This window comes from Megachile rotundata, chromosome 7, assembly GCF_050947335.1.
Source record: "Megachile rotundata isolate GNS110a chromosome 7, iyMegRotu1, whole genome shotgun sequence".
NCBI lineage: Eukaryota > Metazoa > Arthropoda > Insecta > Hymenoptera > Megachilidae > Megachile > Megachile rotundata.
In genome coordinates, this window is record NC_134989.1 from 9,542,651 (window position 1) to 9,563,436 (window position 20,786).

Here is a 20,786-nt window from a genome sequence, read left to right on the forward strand (position 1 = left end):
CATGTAGTAATTTGAAGGTTAAGAGTAAGAAGTGGATGACGTGTTTCAGATGAACGAATGCGCCTGCAAGAAAGCAACAGCCTGAAGAGGAGTCGCGTGCCGGGTCTGTAGCGCTCGGTAAAGAAAGAAAGGGCCCCCCGAGCATCGTCAGAGAGAAAAAGGGGTCGTCATGGGCCCGGCACACCAAATGGTACCCCACTGAGCGATGCAAGTAGTTAGGGCCGGGGCCCTGCTAGTGAGCATGTGGCTCACTAGAGAATGAAGAAGCAAAACGTCCGGACCATATCGTTGATCGTCTTCACGTTCACCTACCTCCTCGTCGGCGCTGCAATCTTCGACGTTCTCGAGTCCGAGACGGAGAAACGACGCAAGGAAGCATTGGACGGTAGATTTTCTCCCGATAAACCTAAATACTGAAACTTCGAAACCGTCCGTTTTCCTGTTTGCTGAATTTGTTTGGACTTCTCCGTTGTCGGGGCTTTAATAATTCTCGTCGACGTTCGATCGAAACCGCTCGAACTGATTGGATGTTCTAAAACAATACAACAATGATGCCAGTGATTCGATTTATGGAGCCAAACAAGTGGTTTCGCGGTTTCGAATGTTTCCTTAGTAAACAGGGTGTTGGATAGGGAACACTTTGATAAACTAATAATTTTCATAGGCATTTTATAGTTTCCATCATCGAAATGTTGGGTGATTTTTGTTTTGTTAGTGTTTTGTTGGAGTTTTTGGGGGAAATTGGAAATCGGAGGTGAAAATTTCTGGTAGATTTATTTATATGGAATACAAATATATTTCTGTCGATCGTGAAAATTAGGTTGAGTGGTAGAGATACTTCTGATTTTTTCTTTTGTAGTAAAATATGGTACAGTTGTGAAATCGTTTCATTTTTCAATTGAAATGTTTGACTTGTTACTTTACGAAATTAATTCTGTATATTTTTTCTTGTCCTACTATTTTAGCAAATTGTATATTTATTTGTATTTATTTACATTTTAACTTTAATTTTATATTTTAATTATAGTTATATATTTATGTCCTAATTTTAATTTTGTATGTTATTTATATTTATGTCTTAATTTTAATTTTGTATGTTATTTATATTTATGTCTTAATTTTAATTTTGTATGTTATTTATATTTATGTCTCTATTTTAATTTTGTATGTTATTTATATGTATGTCTTCATTTTAATTGTATACTTTAATTATATTTATGTATGAACATATATCTTGTATTTTAAATAGATTTATATATTTCTATTATAATTTCAATTTCACATTAAATGTTTATGTTTATATAATTGTAAATCTTATATTTTAAATATATTTACATATTTTAATTTTAGTTGTATATTTTACAATTACATCCCAGAATATCCATAATAGATTAAACTGTATAAAAATACACGTTAATTAAAATTGCAATTAAAAATCACGCGAAAATGCATCAGGAAATCATTAAAGTCCAGAATCACAGAATTACCCGAAGAATGTTACTAAATCTTCTTAGTTCTTTCTTGTTTAAACGGACGGATCACGAAGATTTTGCCACTTTCAGGCACTAAGCTAGGATCAGTTCCGGCGGAAACAAGTTGTACAGCTTGAGGTGTAATTTTGTTAAAAGTATCGATTTTCTGTCGTCTCACAGGTGAAACTTTGAATTGCTTCTCTTACGTTTATGTCAAGTTCTGCAAACCCCACGTGTATATAATAGTTACGGATACATTTCTGAATATTCTAAGTTTGTCTTTACATGAATATAAATTGCAAAATAACTCACAAGAATTAAAATAACCATACGTATGAATTATTAAATACAAGATCAAAAAATTAATTCTGAAATTTCAGATTGAGTATTCAAAAATTTTTAGTTTAATATTTATAATTATTGGCACAATTTTATTGGTATTTAATTGACGGTATAAATTATTTTAGGTAAAGATATTAACAATTAATGTTCTTTCAGTGATTCAACTTTCTGTATAAAATTTTTTTATTTCATTTTGTACTCCATTCAAATATATTTCTACGGCAATTATTTCTATAAAATAAATTGGTATCAGGGTCCGTGAGAAGAGTTGAGTTGTGAATTACTATTTTAATAATTTTAAAACAAGTAGAAATATAACCTTGACCAAAAATATGACACCGATTCAGAATACGAGAAACGTTAAATAAATTAAAAGAGTAATTGTGAAATCTAGTAACGAGTGAAATAAAGGCATGGATTAACTGAATTGGACGTTGCTTTGTTGGCAGCCATTGAAAAGATGGTAATACGCAAGTACAATATAAGCGAGGACGACTTCAAGATCATGGAAACAGTGGTGCTGAAGACGGAACCTCATAAAGCCGGTCAACAGTGGAAATTCGCCGGAGCGTTTTACTATGCGACCACGGTCCTCACCACTATTGGTACGTTCCAAATGAATTATGTCATTCGTAAATTTAACTTGCCCACTAAATATTACCTTCAGCACATCCAACTGGAACATTTCGAAACTCTACGTTGCCTTAATTCTGCTTCCATTATTAGAATACTATTCTTGGAATAGTTTATAACTTTTATATGAATTTACAAGATTGTTAGTGAATTATGTTTTAATGAAATTATTTTTACTGAACATTATTTTTAATGAAATTTTGTAAGGAGCCTCGATATTTTTTATTCAGAAGATATTGTCTTCTGAAATATTGTAAAATATTATGACTAATTGTCAAATATTTGCAATAAAATATTATGAAAAATTTGGACTAAAATTTTGTCAAATATTTTCACTAAAGTATCCTAAAAAATTTAGACTAAAATTTTGTCAAATACTTTGTCTAAAACATTGTCAAATATTTTAACTAACATATTGACAACATCCTATCAAGAAATATCGCTAAAAAAAAATCTAAAAAATAATAAAAACTTTTACATAATTTATGCACATATAGCAGTTGTTAACATAATTAAGAACATATGTAACATAATTAGTAGCATAATTAACATTAATAATATATGTCTAACCTAACCTAACATTTATCCATTTATGTTCGATCAATTCCTCAGTAAAATTAAGTTAAAGTTCCTCAGTTAAATTAACAAAAAGATTTTTCTAAACAAAGAAGAAGAAAAAACATAGTTGTATCATCTTACGTTGTAACACTTATTTTTATTTGATTTCCACGGTTGTGAAACGCAAAGCCAATTGTTGGAAGAATTTTATGGTGAACGTACAATGTAACTTCCAGGTTACGGACATTCAACGCCAAACACCATAAGCGGAAAGCTGTTCACGATGTTCTACGCGATCGTCGGCATCCCGTTAGGACTCGTAATGTTCCAGAGCATAGGAGAGCGTTTGAATAAATTCTCATCCGTCGTAATACGGAACGTAAAGAAGCTTCTTAACTGTAAGGATGTCCAGGTAAAACTATAAACCCCGTATACATTAATCTATAAAGTCCATGAATGCCTGAGTAGTGGCTCCTTGTATTTTCATTTTAAGAATCACTGGTCAAGGGTCACCCTCACTGTTTTTTATTAAACTGTTTTATTTTTAATTCTTAAATTTTAGAATCTTTTGAGTTGAATTTATGTTAGCTCTTTTCAAGCTGTAAAATTTGTTTGTGACACACACAATAAGTTTGTTGTTGTAGGCACACTTAATTTGGAATTAAAATAGATAGATAAAGAGAGAGTGCGATGTAGTATCTAATTTATGAATTTCTAAATTTCTATATTAATATTCCTTAATTTTTTATTTCCATGGCATTGAATTTCTAAAATTATATTACTAAATTTCTAAAGTCCCAAGTTATCAAATTCATGGATTTCGAATTACCTAAATTACTAAATTCCCAAGTTTCAAAATTCCTAAATCCCCAAATTCCCAAATTCCTAGGGTTCGAATTACCGAAGTTACCAAATTCCCAAGTTCCTAAAATCCTAAATCCCCAAATTCCCAAATCCCCAAATCCCCAAATCCCCAAATTCCCAAATCTCCAAATTCCTAAATCCTCAAATCCTCAACTCCTCAAATTCCCAAATCCCCAAATCCCCAAATCTTCAAATCCCCAAATTCCCAAATTCTCAAATTCCCAAATTCCCAAATCCCCAAATTCCCAAATTCCCAAATTCCTAAATTCCCAAATCCCCAAATTCCTAAATCCCTAAATTCCCAAATCCCCAAATCCCCAAATCCCCAAATCCCCAAATCCCCAAATCCCCAAATTCCCAAATTCCCAAATCCTCAAACTCCTAAATCCCCAAATTCCCAAATCTCCAAATTCCTAAATCCTCAAATCCTCAAATCCCCAAATCCCCAAATCCCCAAATCCCCAAATCTTCAAATCCCCAAATTCCCAAATTCCCAAATCCCCAAATTCCCAAATTCCCAAATTCCTAAATCCTCAAATCCTCAACTCCTCAAATTCCCAAATCCCCAAATCCCCAAATCCCCAAATCCCCAAATCCCCAAATCCCCAAATTCCCAAATCCCCAAATTCCCAAATTCCCAAATTCCTAAATTCCCAAATCCCCAAATTCCTAAATCCCTAAATTCCCAAATCCCCAAATCCCCAAATTCCCAAATCCTCAAACTCCTAAATCCCCAAATTCCCAAATCTCCAAATTTGCAAATTTCCTCAAATTCTCAAATTTCCCAAATCCCCAAATTCTCAAATTTCCCAAAGTCCCAAATTCCCCAATTCCCAATTCCCAAATTTCCTAACACCAAAATCCCTAAACCCACAAATCTCAAAACTCGAAAACTTGAAATCTCAGAAATAGAAGTCCAGAACTCACTCTACCTCTCTCCACCAAATACTCACTACCCTAAGATCTACACATATCCTTAATCTCCCCTTATCACAAATAATGTCCCTAAAATATCCCTAACTCCGTCCACCAATAAAATCACGAATACTATGTAATTTGCAGGCCTCAGAAATAAATCTTATCTGCGTGGTGACGACCTTATCTTGCTTAACAATTGCGGGAGGTGCCGCAGCGTTCTCTAGGTACGAAGGGTGGTCGTATTTCGATTCCATCTACTATTGTTTCATCACCCTGACGACCATCGGTTTCGGCGACATGGTGGCGTTGCAAAAGGACAACGCTTTGGACAACAAGCCCGAATACGTGATGTTCGCACTGATATTCATCCTGTTCGGCTTGGCCATCGTTGCAGCCTCCCTCAATTTATTGGTGCTGAGATTTGTCACTATGAACACCGAGGACGAAAGGCGAGACGAGGCTGAAGCTCTTCAGGTAAGGTATTACATCGCAGCAAAGTATTGATCTATGGGAAGATATTTTTGGCACGGAAACGGGTTATCATGAAATTTTAATAAATTGATAAATGTTCGGAGAACCTCGCTTCTGCTCATCCTTTTGCGGTTTAGCCGTTTTCTTTACGAGTGGAAGTTTTGAATCGATGATAAAAATATAGGGTTGATCGAGTATACTAGAAATTGTGATAATTGATTTAACGTGCAGAAGAAATATTCCATAATTCAAATCTTTACTGATAAAGTATATCAGATAATTCTGTAAATAATGTCTTTTTACTTTTGATTGATTGAAACCTGTTGATTTATTGAAAAACCCTGTTGATTAAGAATATTTATCTTTTCGTGTACCATCAATCTGTTATAATAATTGTTTAATTTTCTCGTTTCAAAATATTTGCTTGCAAAACCAGGAATATTTTTCCTCGACAAATCCCATTAATCTTATTAAGTAATTGTATCCCCTTTGCTCCATAAATTTTTACGACCTAATTGCACCAAATAACTTCTCGATTTAAATTATTACACTATATGCAGTGTGTACAGTATGAAATAAATTATGTAATGTAAAAAGATAGTGTATGAATTATATAATGTGATAAGATAAGAAATGACATTAATTACGGAATGAGCTGATAATCGTGTTACGTTTCAAGATTTCGTGCATGAATTTTTGTGATTTGCAATCAGCACAAAATAATTGATATATATGATCCTTTGTAATCCTCCAGCAATCCCTTAATCACGACAAATTTTAATTGTTCAGTATGTGTTTTTATTCTCGAGCAATGTATATAGTGAGGAGCAAGATTGAACCAATAATTCCGTTCCCCCTGAAAGTTATTATTCATGTGTGTACATATTAACATGATATAATAAAAATGGATCTGTATTTAATTTTGTGGGAATTGTGTTTCAACTTCAGGAACAATTAATTGCTTCATTTTATTGCTATTCTTGTGACTATTATTTCGTTTGTAAACGCAGAAAAGTACTCTCGTTATATTGCCACATTTATGTGGACTTTAACATGTACCAGTGTAGTGTAATTAAGGAAGAAAATTTATTGCAAAATTTAATATGTAAAATATTACATATATAAATTTAATATATATATTTTATAGATATATATTTAATATATATGTAATATTTTGTTGAGAAATGTAACTGTTACTACAGCTTCGTTCTCGGCAATATAGCGAGAGTCTACAGTACACGTATACAAATATTTGATATATTGTTCAATTAGCATTTAATACGTTGTCTATTTAAAAATATTTTAACAACATAGTAGACAGATAGAAACTAATATATTAATATTACAAAAGTGTAATATTAAATTGAGCCAAAAATGAGATTAAATGAGAAAAATTATTTGTACCTGAAGTTGAAATATACAATTATATACTTAATTATATACAGATTCAACTATATTTTTACTCTGTATAAACACATTTACCGCCTGCGAATGAAATGGATAAATACCGTCACTTTATAACTTAATACGTTGAGTACTGTGCAAAATAAAAAATTTACGGCTAAAAGCAAACGCTTAAACTTTCAGGTTACCAAATCTATAAATTTTCAGATTTAAAAAGTCCTCAGATTTATGAACTTGCTTTACAGTCTTCCACACTAAAAAATTCAAATCATTTCAGAAACATAATTTTATAAATTTTACAAACTTTCGAAGTGAGAAACTTAAAACTTTAAAAACCTTAAAAATTCATTTCCAAGTTTAGAAATTGGGTCAGTATGCAGTGCTCAACATGTTAATACCAACCAAAATTAAAAGAATTCACCCCCCACTTTCAATTTTCTCTTAATTGTAGCACACCCAACTTTCATTATTGCAACCGAGTAACAAATAATAATCAAGAATTTATTAATTGAATTTCAGACATCCGATGATATCGAAAAGCTTATTAGTAGTCCTCCGGTAGGTAAACATTTCTCTGGAAAAATAATTCTATTGGTTCAGTTCTGCCTCTCACTGTAACCTGATTCCTATTTTGCAATTCAAAAACCGACACACGTATCAATGATTAGTACTAAAAATGGGTCAATGGTGGTCACTATTATTGAAGTACAAAATATATAACATTCAAGATAAAAAATTTCTCACAAAAATAGACTGAAAATTTAATCAAATATGAAACAGTGTCACTTCTTCTTTCGACTTTGATTTTGCATATAAAATTATCATCTGAGCAGTTATATCACTTTTGAGACACCCTGTGTAGAATAAAAGACTGCTTAAACATTCTGATGATTTTGAAGTACTTTTATATTTGAAGATAAATAAAGAAAAATGTTCTTAAAAATAACATTAATATTGTTTTACTATTAAAAATTGTATCACTATTTTTGAGACGCTCTGTAGGACTAAATGACTTTTTGCAGATTCTGGAGAATTTGAAGTATATTTACATTTGAAGATAGGCATGAAAAAATGTTATCTTTCTTGGTTAATTTTTACACGCAGAACCATCATCTAATAATAACTATGTTTGAAACATCCTGTACCAAATAGAAGACTTCTTACTGATGGTTTTGAACTATGTTTATAATTCATCATAACTTTGAGTTATTTAGATTTGAAGGTAAATACGAAAAAATGTTATTTTTTTCTTTAACTAACTTGCTAAAGAAAGGTGTTTTTACATACAGATCACTCTTCTTGTACGGAGTTTCTGAGACACCCTGTATAATTACTCACAGACTTAACAACATGAATCTCGCAATAAATATTTGCCATTATACGCTAATTCCGTAAGAATAATTACAAAAGTGGCCACCATAACCCATTTCCCTGACCCGAAGAAAAGCAACCCCGCGTCACACGTGACGCGATCGTAAAGGGTTAACGGGTGCTGTCGCCATCCTTGTCACCCATCCCGCAATCAATACAAGAAAAGTAACGAACCGACCCCTTCCATTCTCCAGAAAGCGTTTCTCGCGTAAGATCGAGAGACGAAGGTATCCCGGCCATCTTAACGGTGTCCCAGTAGCGGGATCCTCTCGGCGAGTATCGCGGTGTAACGATTCGAAACAAAAAAGCAAATTGTTATGACGCAGGCTGCGCAAGGAGCGGTGCGCCTGGAGGGCGACGTGATAACGGCGAACGGCTCGATATTATCGGGCCAAGTGGGCAACCACGGTGACACGATATCGTTGGACGACGAGACGTCGGTTTGCAGCTGCCGCTGCAGCGGCTTCCAGAAGAAACGACGGAGACCACGGTTCACGGTCCGTCGCTCGCCCGGTAAGATCTCGCACCTGCTGCCGATGCAGCAGCTGCCCACGTTGAATATGCGCAGTGAACTACGCCCGCCGCCGTTGACGCCGTTGCTGCAACTGGCACCGTTGCATCAACATCGTGCCAGCATCTGACGATCGTCGACCGCCGTCGGAACGCTGCTGCAACAACAACTGCCGCGACGAGTGTCCATCTGAGCCTCTTTTCTTTAGAAAACAGAGCGTGCATGGAAAGAGAGGGAGACAGAACTTTTGCTGGCGAACGCTTCAACGAATTTTACCCTCAAACGCTGTCAGAGGTCGATCCGAAAAACCTAACATATATTCGAAAGTTCTTTTCAATTCTTTGGAATCTTTGTTTAGTCCTCACTGATTATCTGGGGAATTTTGAACTCTTATGACGAGTATATACGAACATAGGGAGTCTTCAACTTCAACTTCTGTTATGGAGTTGAATTTAACCTTTCAACTTCCGTTAGGGAGTTGCAGAAAGTAAAGAAAGAAAGGATTTTATTATATATTGCAATTCGTTAATTGCACTGAACTAATTTACAAATTCAAGGTTCACTAGGGTTGCATTCGTATATACACGTTGTTAACGCGTTCGTTATGGAGAAATGTTAGGTGAACCCATGGTGGGGAATTAGCAGTCACGTGTTAGCGAAGCACGTTAGTAGTCTTGTGTAAACGTAAACCGTGACGAACGTGTTAATAACGTACGTCAAGGACGTGGTTACCCCTAAGCGGAATAATTACTGAAATTATAGGTTGTAGTGGCGTACTCGAAATTATAGTACATCTTGTTGAATTATAATTTGATAAAGTTTTCTTTTTGCAGAACTTCATAAGTATTAGTGTTATTTTATTAACTTATGAAGGTAGTGAATAATATTTGAGTTAGTAGTTAATAGCTCATTAATACGTAGACAATATAGGTCATTAATGAAGAAGATTTTTGGAAAAAAATCTAGGGTTTACTCCTTCTTTGAAGGGTGCTAGGGATATTTGATCTTTCTGAGTTCTCTCTGAGTACGCCACTAATTTATTCACGTTTTTATCCGATAATTCAAATCAAGTTTATATCAACACTTTGAGTGTCACATCAACATTTGGTAACGTACGAATTTTCATATGGTTTCATCACTTATTGGAAACCTTTTTACATCATAAATTATAAATAATTTTATTAAATATATACAAATAATTTGAGTAAAGGATAAATTACTGATTGAAGGGTTTTTGTTTGATTTTGACACTGGGAGTGTTAAACCTTTCACTACAAATATAGTTAAACACGAATGTCTACATTTGCAAATGGAAAGCTTATAATAAAAATTTGCATATGGAAATTAGAAACAAAAATAGTGTACTAAAAAATATCCCATTGCAAATGAAACAAATAAAACAAATGATTTTATTTGCGTTTAGATATTGGATTCGATAATTCAATATCTAGCGAAAGGTTTAAGAAATAATATATGATCAAATAGTTTATTTTATTAGGAGAAAGGAGGAGGAGAAGTACTAAGGTCTGACGAGATTCAGATTTTAGTGGAATTAATTTAAAAGTGTTGATGACATTTTTTATGGTTTAGTAACTTTTTAGTGGTCTTTTGGATCTGCCTCTGACTTTCACCGCATACTCTTCCAACGACTGTGAATAACCGTGTCGTAAATTGTTTATGGGTTTTGTATATGGGGTTGAAATTTGGCTATTTTGATTTTGAATTTTATTCTTTGAGTTTAGGTTTTTGTAGATTGTAGTTTTGAAAGTGAAGATAAGTGATAGATGATTCTTTGACTGAGAAGAAATTTTCAATTTCCAAAGTTTCAAGCTTTCAAATTCCCAAATTCCCAAATTCCCAAATTTCCAAATTCCCAAATCCTCAAATTCCCCAATTCTCAAATTCTCAAATTCTCAAATTCTCAAATTCTCAAATTCCCAAATTCCCAAATTCCCAAATTCCCAAATTTCCAAATTCCTAAATCCTCAAATTCCCCAATTCTCAAATTCCCCAATTCTCAAATTCTCAAATTCTCAAATTCTCAAATTCCCAATTACCCAAATTCTCAAATTCTCAAATTCCCAATTACCCAAATTCTCAAATTCCCAAATTCCCAAATTCCCAAATTCCCAAATTCCCAAATTCCCGAATTCCCAAATTCCAAAATTCTGAAATTTCTGAGTTCTCAAGTTTCCAAATTCTCGAATTCCCAAATTCTCAAACTCCCAGACTTATAAGTCCCCAAATTCTGAATGTCCAACTTCTCATACTCTCAACTGTCCAATTCCCTCAAATCCCAAATTCCTAAAAAAGATTTGCAAAAGTAATAAACATTAAACGTAACTCAAACACCTTATCACCCTCTATACATAAAAATAAAATTCAAATTCAAAAAAGCCTCAAATTCCAAGTCCCAAATTTGGAAAACAAAATGTCAAAAAGGTGAAAAATTCATTGGTACTAAAATGTAAAACCAATCGAATTCACTTCTAACTCTGAAGAAAGACGTCTTCACGTATTATGATTTACAAGCATCAAATGGCACGGTTACAGCGGAACATCGCAGAGGTGACAAGATCGAACTCAAACATCTTTAATCATAAGTTAAACGCATACGCACGATTCGATAGAATTCATTGTAACCAAAAAACTATGTGATCACAAAGGAATAGATTGAATCAGAAATTCGAGGAACAAGAGGTAATTTCGAAAAGAGTAATATACTAAGCTAAGTGTATTCCAAAAAGGACGGAATCCAAGTGCTTCCGATCATTTCTACTCGTTCTTTCGATATTTTAAAAAGACTCATCCTCTTCACGTAATACCATCAACAAAAAACAGTACAATCTGTCATTACCATTGTTTTGATACAAGAAATGCACTGAATCTTGTCACCGATGCGATCTGGCGGTGAATCGATTCTCCGAAGCAAACGTTACGCATGTACAAACAAAAAAGAAAAGGTGTGCGAGTGATCATGTGTTCCGTAGCCAAGAAGCATTAATAAAAAAAGCACGAGAGAGAGGGAGAGAAAGAGAGTGAAAAACACAGAGAAATACTATATATATGTACGGGGTATCTGAAAAAGTTGCATCGCATAAAAGCAGTAGATTCTTTGCGCAAAAACGAGTCGAAAAGTCCTTTACCGTTTCTCGATCTTCCTCGTAGTTTCCGAGATACAAGCGGTCAAAGATCGAATCTTCAACTTCCGGTAGCGCCGGAAGTTGGACGTTCGACTCTTACATAATTGCTCGTATCTCGGAAACTAAGCCACGGATCGCGAAACGGTAAAGAACTTTTCGACTCGCTTTGGCACGAGAAATCTGCTGCGTTGGTGAACGATCATTTTGAGATACTTTGTATATAAAAAACAGAGCGAAATCTGCGTTCACACTGCTAAGAAAGAGAGAAATATATATATAAATATAAATATAAATATAAATATATATATATAAATATATATACACACCAAAAGACATATACACAAGATGAACACGACTTTTTTCATTAAGAAAGCATTTTACAATTTGTATATATGAACTATAGATATATTACACATACGAGAATCTAGGTGTACGGAATTAAGGCGTTTCGATCTTAACGATGTGTATAATAATACATAACTTGCGAGATAACATTATACTATTATTATTATTATTATTATGTGAGTGCGCGGGTACATGACAAATCCCATTCTCGATTTTCCATTTACTACCGTTTAATTAATAATCCAGATCGTTGAGAGATCGTGGCCGTAACTACCGTAGAATTCTAGCTACCGTAGAACTCGTCACGCACGAACGCTCGATCAGGAAGATTAAATTTAAACCAAAAAAAAGTAAAAATAAAAATATATATATATATATTATACACCATATAAATATATATATATACACACCACACAAGCATTACATGTAAACGAGGATAACCAAATCCGAGAAGCCGTAGATCACGAGAAATTGAATTTATCGTCCCATGATCTTCTTGGTTACAGTTACCTACGAAAAGTCAATCCATCGAGACACGAAGAAACACGTAATTTTTTCCGAATAGATTAAAAAAACGCGTCATACTATAGTCGAACACGAGCGGAACAATTCTCTTGCCTTTTATCGACAAGTAGAACGTATTCGAGTATTTTTAAGACGTACACTGGATTGCACACACGCATACACACAGACGACAGGCGTAGCGTAAGTAGCGAAACTCTTCATTTGCCCGGCCGGCCTTAACTGACAATTTCAATACGGTCGATGAAATTAACACCAACGTGACAGGTTTTTAATATATTTTTTAACATTCCCTTTCTTGTTTTTATGATGCCTTCGTTGTGTCGCGTCATTTTCGATACACGTGATGGTATACTTTATTACCAATATGGCGCTCGAAAGAATTAACCTATAACATAAGAATAGCAGGTAATTTATTTTATGGTACTTATAGCACTTTATGGTGTAGGTCATTTATGGTACCTTTTATTGTAAAATATCCAAGCTGCTACAGATTTTTAAATTCTCAAATGAATTCTTCACTCTTTCTAAATTTTCCAATTCTTAAATCCCTAAATTTTTGTTCTCGCCGCAAATATTATAAGGTCTATCAATAATTGATCATTTTTCAATCAGAATATAGCCTATCAACAAATGTTTTTTATTAAAAAATAAAAAGACTGTGATAATTGCAATGAGATGAGTCTCATAGTGTCAAGTGGTACATTCCTGCTGATATACTTTTTGTTGATAATTTCAAAATGACATTCCAGTTAACAAGTTTTAATATTTATAAATAATTCATAACGCATGGTCTAACACTTTGAGTCATCTTAACACTTATTTGTTTATTAAAAACAAATTTCTAAAAAGATATGAACGTTCAATTATTTGATAGAATTATTAGAATTTGTCAAGATAGACACTAGTCAGTTTATTTACATTTCATCTGTCATTAACTGTAAGTAAACAATTAATAATTTTATAGTATACATTATAGAAATTTCGTTGGTATAATCAGAAGATCCATTAAACATAAAATTATTATTACATTAAAATATATATATTATTATTTATTATTCACCTCTTGGTATTACAACTAAAATGTTAAGATAATAATATAATTATAAAAATGTGTGTTCGACTCAAAGTATTAAGTCCAAGTGTTGGAAGAATTTTCAATGAACGACCATCAAGTCTACAAAATGGCGACGTGATCGAAAATGGCCGCGATGCAACGAAGCAGCCACGCGTTCCGTTTCATTCGTTCGCATTCCACGTTATTAAAATTGTGTTACCAGAGGAGACGATCAAATTCCAAGAACGGATACACCAGTTGTATCTTCGTTAACGAATTCCACTTGTAACATATTAGGGTAGGAAAAAACAACGATTGCGTCGATCGGAAATGAAGAAAAAGGAGCAACGCGAATGATCAACACGTTCCACATTCTTTCGACGAACGTCGTAAGATTTCATTTTGTACGCTCCTCTTAACGAACAAGTAATTTTTTGATCGTTTACACTGATTAGCAGTTAAAAAGAAAAACAATAGCCTTCTTCGAGATATTAATTATCACCCAGGTGTCTAAGATTGATCGTTCTTTAACCCCCTGCCCCCGTCGGACTTAAATTAGAGATTTATTATAATTAAAAATTTAAACGAACAAATTATTACCCCCTAAGAGAATAAAATTTTGAATAATCTGATATATACATTTTTTTATTCTCAAATGGACGTGTTATAGAGTGTTAAGGATTATATTAGACGTTCAGATGATACTTTATATTTATAGCGTGATTCCGTAAAACATAAGTGAGCTTGTATAACCCTTTGAATAATCCTCGAGTCTAGCGTTACACGAGTATCGTTTTCTTTTTCTCTGTCATTTATTTGTTATCCGTTTTATTTACCATCGTTGCAACGATACCGACGTTCAACACAACGGAGACGCTTACGCAACAAAAAAATCGAGAAGTAAAAGAAGAGAGAGATTCGTTTAACAATAAATACCAACGGTTCGTCACTAAATTAAGATGTAATGTTGCATATCTTAATCTGTTCTACACCTTAGTTCGAAGAGGGACCGAGAGTCGAAAAATCATCGAATCATTGTCATCGGTCGACAGATTATTAGATTTGTGTGCGTTATTCGTAAAGTTAACTCGATACTGGCCAAGCACCAGATTGAAACGAACAAAAATGATACAACCGACATGACATCGTGTATTCGTTGAATGAACAAGGTGACGAAAAGTAAATTCACTTCGCCATTAATAGACGGGTATTGACGAGAAACAAGCGAGTATACAAAGAGCTTGTTTACGCTGATTGATCGGTTCCAAGTGGCTTACTAGAAACCGTGGACTGGTATAATTAACGAACAAAAAAAAATGAGAAAAATATACAAAAAAAGAGATAAGGAACGATTCAAAATGTTTCCACAGAATGCAAGCTCAAGATAATATCACGAATTACATTAAAGTGCCATCGTTTTCTTATGCATGTTCGAGTCCTTGTATTACTTTGGTAAAGAAGAAAGTATCGTTAAAGAACAAGAAAAGAACATGTTTCGAATAGATAGTCTCCACTAAAAGAATTCAAATGTATGTAGAAAGATCAGTAATTGACATCATTTCGTCACCTTTCACACTGTCGAAAGATTTGGAACGTTTGCGGAAAGACAATTTTTCTGTAAATAAAAATATCAAAACGGAGATCAGTTTTGAACGTAGAAAGGTTTTCGTAATAACTCGTTATTATTTTGTTTTACTATTTTTGATATCTTACCGCAAACCTTTCAACTCCATTTGACAAAATGTAAGATATACAATTTTCAAGATTATCGCAGTACAAATAGCCATAAAGAAGAAAGAACGTATAGAATTCAACCACGATTAGAACTCGTCGTAAAAACATCTTTTTATTCATTATTGTTACTATATACAATGTTCAAAAAATGTTTCCCATCTGACTCGAAAACGTGTGCATTTTTATTCGATTGAAATTCGTGCTGTATTAATTAATCCTTGTATGGCGGCAAATTATGTTCCGGACTACTTCTTATTATAGGGTGGATTTTAGAATAGATTTTCAATTTTAGATTGGATGTTTTGTAGAATTGTAATGCTGTACAAGGTTTAATTAGTGCAAGCAAATGCGAACTGAATTTTAATAATATTAATAAAAGTCTTGCATATAGTAGATGTCTGAAGCCTTGTTTTAAGGAAGATATTTTGAAGTGTGATAGAACCTCGATTGTTTGAATATAGGTTGCTGAATTTTGGTTTATAGTGAAATTGATATTGTTGTGTATATATAGATCAAATTACCAAAGTTGCAAATTAAGAAATTTACAAATTTTCAAATATATATATCCCTAAATCCACACATCCTCAAATTCTCGAATCCACAAGTTTTTTAGTTCTCAAGTTCTCAAACTCTCAAATGCACAAATTCTTAAATTCTCAAATTTCCAAATTTGTAAATTTCTATGCCAGAAAATTAGATTATTCAAAAATTAAAAAATTCCCAAATTCCCACTTTTGTAAATTTCCAAAATTCCAACCCCCAAATTTTTAGATTTCCAAATTCCCAAATTCCTACACTCTTAAATCCCCAAATTTCTAAAACTCCAAATTCCCAAATTCCTACATTCTTAAGTCCCCGAATTTCTAAAACCCCAAATTCAGAAATTCCTACACTCTTAAATCCCCAAATTTCCAAAATTCCAAATTCCCAAATTCCTACATTCTTAAATCCCAAAATTTTCAAAATCCCAAATTCCCAAATTCCTACATTCTTAAGTCCCCGAATTTCTAAAACCCCAAATTCAGAAATTCCTACACTCTTAAATCCCCAAATTCGCAAATTCCTACATTCTTAAATCCCCAAATTTCTAAAACCCCAAATTCCCAAATTCCTACACTCTTAAATCTCCAAATTTCTAAAACCCCAAATTCCCAAATTCCTACACTCTTAAATCCCCAAATTTCCAAAATTCCAAATTCCCAAATTCCTACACTCTTAAATTCCCAAATTTCTAAAATCCCAAATTCCCAAATTCCTACACTCTTAAATCCTCAAATTCCCAAATCCCCAAATTTGCAAATTTCCTCAAATTCTCAAATTTCCCAAAGTCCCAAATTCCCAAATCCCTACATTCCTACATTCTAAAATCCCCATATTTCCAAAATCCCTAAAATCTCTAAAAATTCCTAAATTTCCAATTTCCCAAAATCTCAACCCCCCAAATTCCAAAACTTCCAAACTTCCACATCAGAAACCTAAATGCCCCAAAAGTTCCCATCTTAAAAGTTCCAATAACCATAATTTTTCACACAGATCACAGTAATAACCCAAATCAGTATTATTAATCCTTCGCATACATAATTACATCAAATAACAGAGGTTCTATTGCACACCTAAATAATAGTTACCAATTTCGAATTATCAAAAATAACTTGCGAAACGTACATATTGCAACGTGCAAAGGAGATTATGTGATCGAAGTCAGACATAATACGCTTCTTTCGCATAGAAAAAAATTGCGTTTCCCTTTCATCCTTCTCCCGTCACTGTTTGATAATTTTAGCTTGTTAAAACGAGGTCTTATCGATATGGTGTGAAACTATATATATATGTATATGCATAAATTGTCAACGATCTTCGACCAACGCTAGCTTAATTAGTACCCAGTATTGCTGGATAAGCGAGTCGACATTAAGATAAAAAAATGAAGAAAACGAAAAAAAAGAAAAAAACGTCGGTTTAAAAAGTCAGCCGTTCTGATCCCTAATATTATAGAGAGAAAACGGGTGAAAAATTTTTGCAAGCTGTCTGACGTCTATTGACACGTAAGGGCTCAAAAAACATTTTCGTTTATACCTCTTTAACGTAACGTATGTAGGTAAATTAATCGAAATTTTCAAAATCATTCCAGTTATTCGATATTTAATGTTGAATAAGCGTGAAACGATTAGCAAACAAGTATTTGAGTACATTAAGGGATAATAATTGCAGACATCATTGAAAAATTGAGCAAGAATTTTCACTCCGTATTCGACTGGTGAATACGATTGGCTGAATAATTGTTTACATTGGCCTTTCTAATTTGTGACTGAAAATTAAATTATTAGAACGTGCCATATGATATCATTTTTAGATATTGTAGATATTGTTACACGTAGGGTTACTTTTTTATAGTTTTTGTTTCAGTGTAAGTTTTAGGTTATGTTGCTTTGTGTAGAGAGATGACATTTTTCAGAGGTTGATTTGAGATTATTGTGACACGTTCTGCTAATTTCGATTTTTCGATGGAAAAAATTTGAGGCGGAATTTTGAGGTGTATAGTAGACAGTGCCGTTGCTAGAATTCGCAGGGCCTCGCAAAAATTATTTTGGCTAGTGGAAATTTTGTTCAATTACAAGATTTACAAATTTTCTAATTCTCACATTACAAGTTTGTAATTACTCAAATTTTTGAATGCTTCAAATCCTCAAATTTTTAGGTCCTGAAACTCCCAAATTTTCAAGTTCTTGAATTCCCAAATTTTTAGATCCCTAAATTCCCAAATTTTTGGGTCTTCAAATTCCCAAATTTTCAAGTCCCCAAATTCCCAAATTTTCAGATCCCCACATTCCCAAATTTTCAGATCCCCAAATTTCCAAATTTTCAAACCCCTAAATTTCCAAATTTTCAGGTCCCCAAATTCCCAAGTTTTCAAATCCCTAAATTCCCAAAATTTTAGGTCTTCAAATTCCCAAATTTTCAAGTCCTTAAATTCCCAAATTTTCAGATCCCTAAATTTCCAAATTTTCAAATCCCTAATTTTCCACATTTTCAAACTCCTAAATTTCCAAATTTTCAGATCCCCAAATTCCCAAGTTTTCAAATCCCTAAATTCCCAAATTTTCAGATCCCTAAATTTCCAAACTTTCAAATCCCTAAATTCCCAAATTTTCAGATCCCTAAATTTCCAAATTTTCAAATCCCTAATTTTCCACATTTTCAAACCCCTAAATTTCCAAATTTTCAAATCCCCTAATTCCTAAGTTTTCAAATCCCTAAATTTCCAAATTTGCACAACCTCTAAATTTTCCCCAAATTTTCCCTAAAGTATACTTATAAACTTAATGCTCCATTTCTCCAAAAACCTGCAAAGCTAAAAATTCCTAAAAAAATGAGACCTAAATTTCTAAATTAAAACATTCGAAAACTGAGTCCCGAGGCCCACTTGAACACTAACGACGGCACTGTCCATACGAACATGATCTGTGCGGTAAACCCGCGAAAAATTTCAACTTCCCGCATTTTTAACTTTGTATTAGTAGATAACGAACACGATGATTACCATTAATGTTACCTTACACGAGTATAAACAATAATATTTGTAATAGCTGTAAATTTACATTACGACAAATTCGGTGAAGTATGTGAGATTAAAGGAGAAAAAAAATCTCTAGACACATATTCATGCAATTTTGCTATTATTGTTATAGCATAAGCTATAAGTAAATAGTTACGAATTTAACAAATTAATTAACATCTAATTAATTAACTCGTATATGAGCATCGAAATAATACTGTTTTATCGCGGTTTTATCGACAACGAGAGACAAACTGCGAGAGAACAAGATCGTAAAAACGAAAGGAGCAACAATATATAGTTTACAATTATCTTTTGTTTCGATTAATCCTCCTATTAACGTATTATCTTATAATTTCAATGATCACGTAATCATTTTATCGAGAACATTTTATATTTAACAAGAACATCAATTTATTGTATAGACTTTCTTTCTCATGAATTAAATTATTTATCGTAGAAATTAAATTGTGTCTAAAAAAAATGATTATGTCGTTCATATAAATAGATCATTAAATTCATGATAGGAGGATTAACGAATGCTTCTTGATCGAACTGCGTTTCAAAGAAAACTTGTTATACATAAGCTAGGTTTAATTTTCATTTATTCTTAACATTGACGAAAGAATTAGAATCTTGTCGATCCCAACAAATGCCTGGAAAATACTGTCACTCTGCGATAATCATGATTACTGTACTTGTAAGATACGAAACAAGGTCCTCGTTGAAGAGAGAAAAAAAGAGGGAGAACGGAAAATAAAAAGTCCCAGTGGCTCGTACGGGTAAAATTTTTCTCGATAAAACGACAGAAAGACCACATATCCCTTGTTTTCATGTATTATAAATAATGCACCGCCGTTACAAGGATCTTTAGAAGGTCCCCCCTGCCCCCCCTTCCCCTACCGAATCTTCGAACGAAAATTAATGTTAAACAAAAAGTGATCATAAGATGATGAACGATTAAGATGATAACCGATGAATACAGACACGATAACAGCATGAGTGCGATCGAAATCGATTCCCAAATCTGCCTGCATACACCGCCACGTGTACCGACGTTTAAGTGGATCGTAATTTGTAAATTACTATGGACTTCCTAATTATATGCTGGTATATGATAATACATGTGCTCTGCCACAATAAAGCAGTTTTTTTTATCAAAAATTGTCATTTTTTGCTCCTCCCTTAAAATGTACGATAACGAGGAAACTTTGCTTCTGGGAAATTAATTTGGAAATTTAGGATTTGAAAATTTATTGAATTGTCGTATAAATTCCTTCGTGCCAAAGTTTCATGACCGAAGTTTCGGGTCTTCCGAACTATTGTTCCGAAGGTCAGCTTCCATAAACTTTGACTGCAGAAAGTCTAATGACCTTGCTGCGCCGCAGAATTATAATCGATCTATAGACTCCAGACTTTCGGGGATATTTAGCTAAAATAGGACCTTTGCCAAACTTATTATGGAGGACGATTGGGTCCGAATTTTCTCTAAATAACATAATATGACCATTTATAGCTTTAGGGTAAGTTTACGATACCATTTCCTATTGCACATAGATCGTGACTTTATTTTTAAAAGATACGAATCACCAACAGGATCTACGTCCTTTGATTTTGGTCTTTTGATACATTTAGCTCATATTTTGCATAGTTGTCTTTAGAAGTACCACAGAATTTATGGAGTCATCCTAATATGTTATTATTTATCTAAAATGATTTTGCATAAGGTAAAATACTTATGGAGATAATCTTGCCTGTACAGATCTATGTCTGAATATATAAATATAACATATAACTTAAATTAATGAGTATAAAGAAATGTTATACCTAGAAAAAATACTATGAGACGCTAAATAAATATTTTTGAGAAACATATGCAAGGAAA

General features: G+C 33.2%; 1 protein-coding gene across 2 annotated transcripts; it reads left to right on the forward strand.

Moving 5' to 3' along the window:
* Positions 1-255: 255 nt before the first annotated feature.
* On the forward strand, positions 256-20,065 carry Task6 (TWIK-related acid-sensitive K[+] channel 6). Of its 2 annotated transcripts, XM_076533582.1 has the most exons (6): positions 256-385; positions 2,264-2,419; positions 3,242-3,417; positions 4,932-5,261; positions 7,182-7,220; positions 8,360-20,065. In XM_076533582.1, exons 1-6 carry the CDS (start codon positions 259-261, stop codon positions 8,672-8,674), a joined length of 1,143 nt encoding a protein of 380 aa, XP_076389697.1. In that variant the 5' UTR covers positions 256-258; the 3' UTR covers positions 8,675-20,065. The 2 variants fall into 2 exon arrangements, with proteins under 2 accessions (XP_076389697.1, XP_076389698.1); XM_076533583.1 differs by lacking the exon at positions 7,182-7,220.
* Positions 20,066-20,786: the final 721 nt, after the last annotated feature.

What these genes read in the sequence shown, in the direction of transcription:
- Task6 (XM_076533582.1), top strand. Translation starts at nt 259, where the DNA reads ATGAAGAAGCAAAACGTCCGGACCATATCGTTGATCGTCTTCACGTTC. An exon ending in ACGCAAGGAAGCATTGGACG is followed by an intron (nt 386 to 2,263) that starts GTAGATTTTCTC and finishes CTTTGTTGGCAG; the next exon opens with CCATTGAAAAGATGGTAATA. An exon ending in TTAACTGTAAGGATGTCCAG is followed by an intron (nt 3,418 to 4,931) that starts GTAAAACTATAA and finishes TGTAATTTGCAG; the next exon opens with GCCTCAGAAATAAATCTTAT.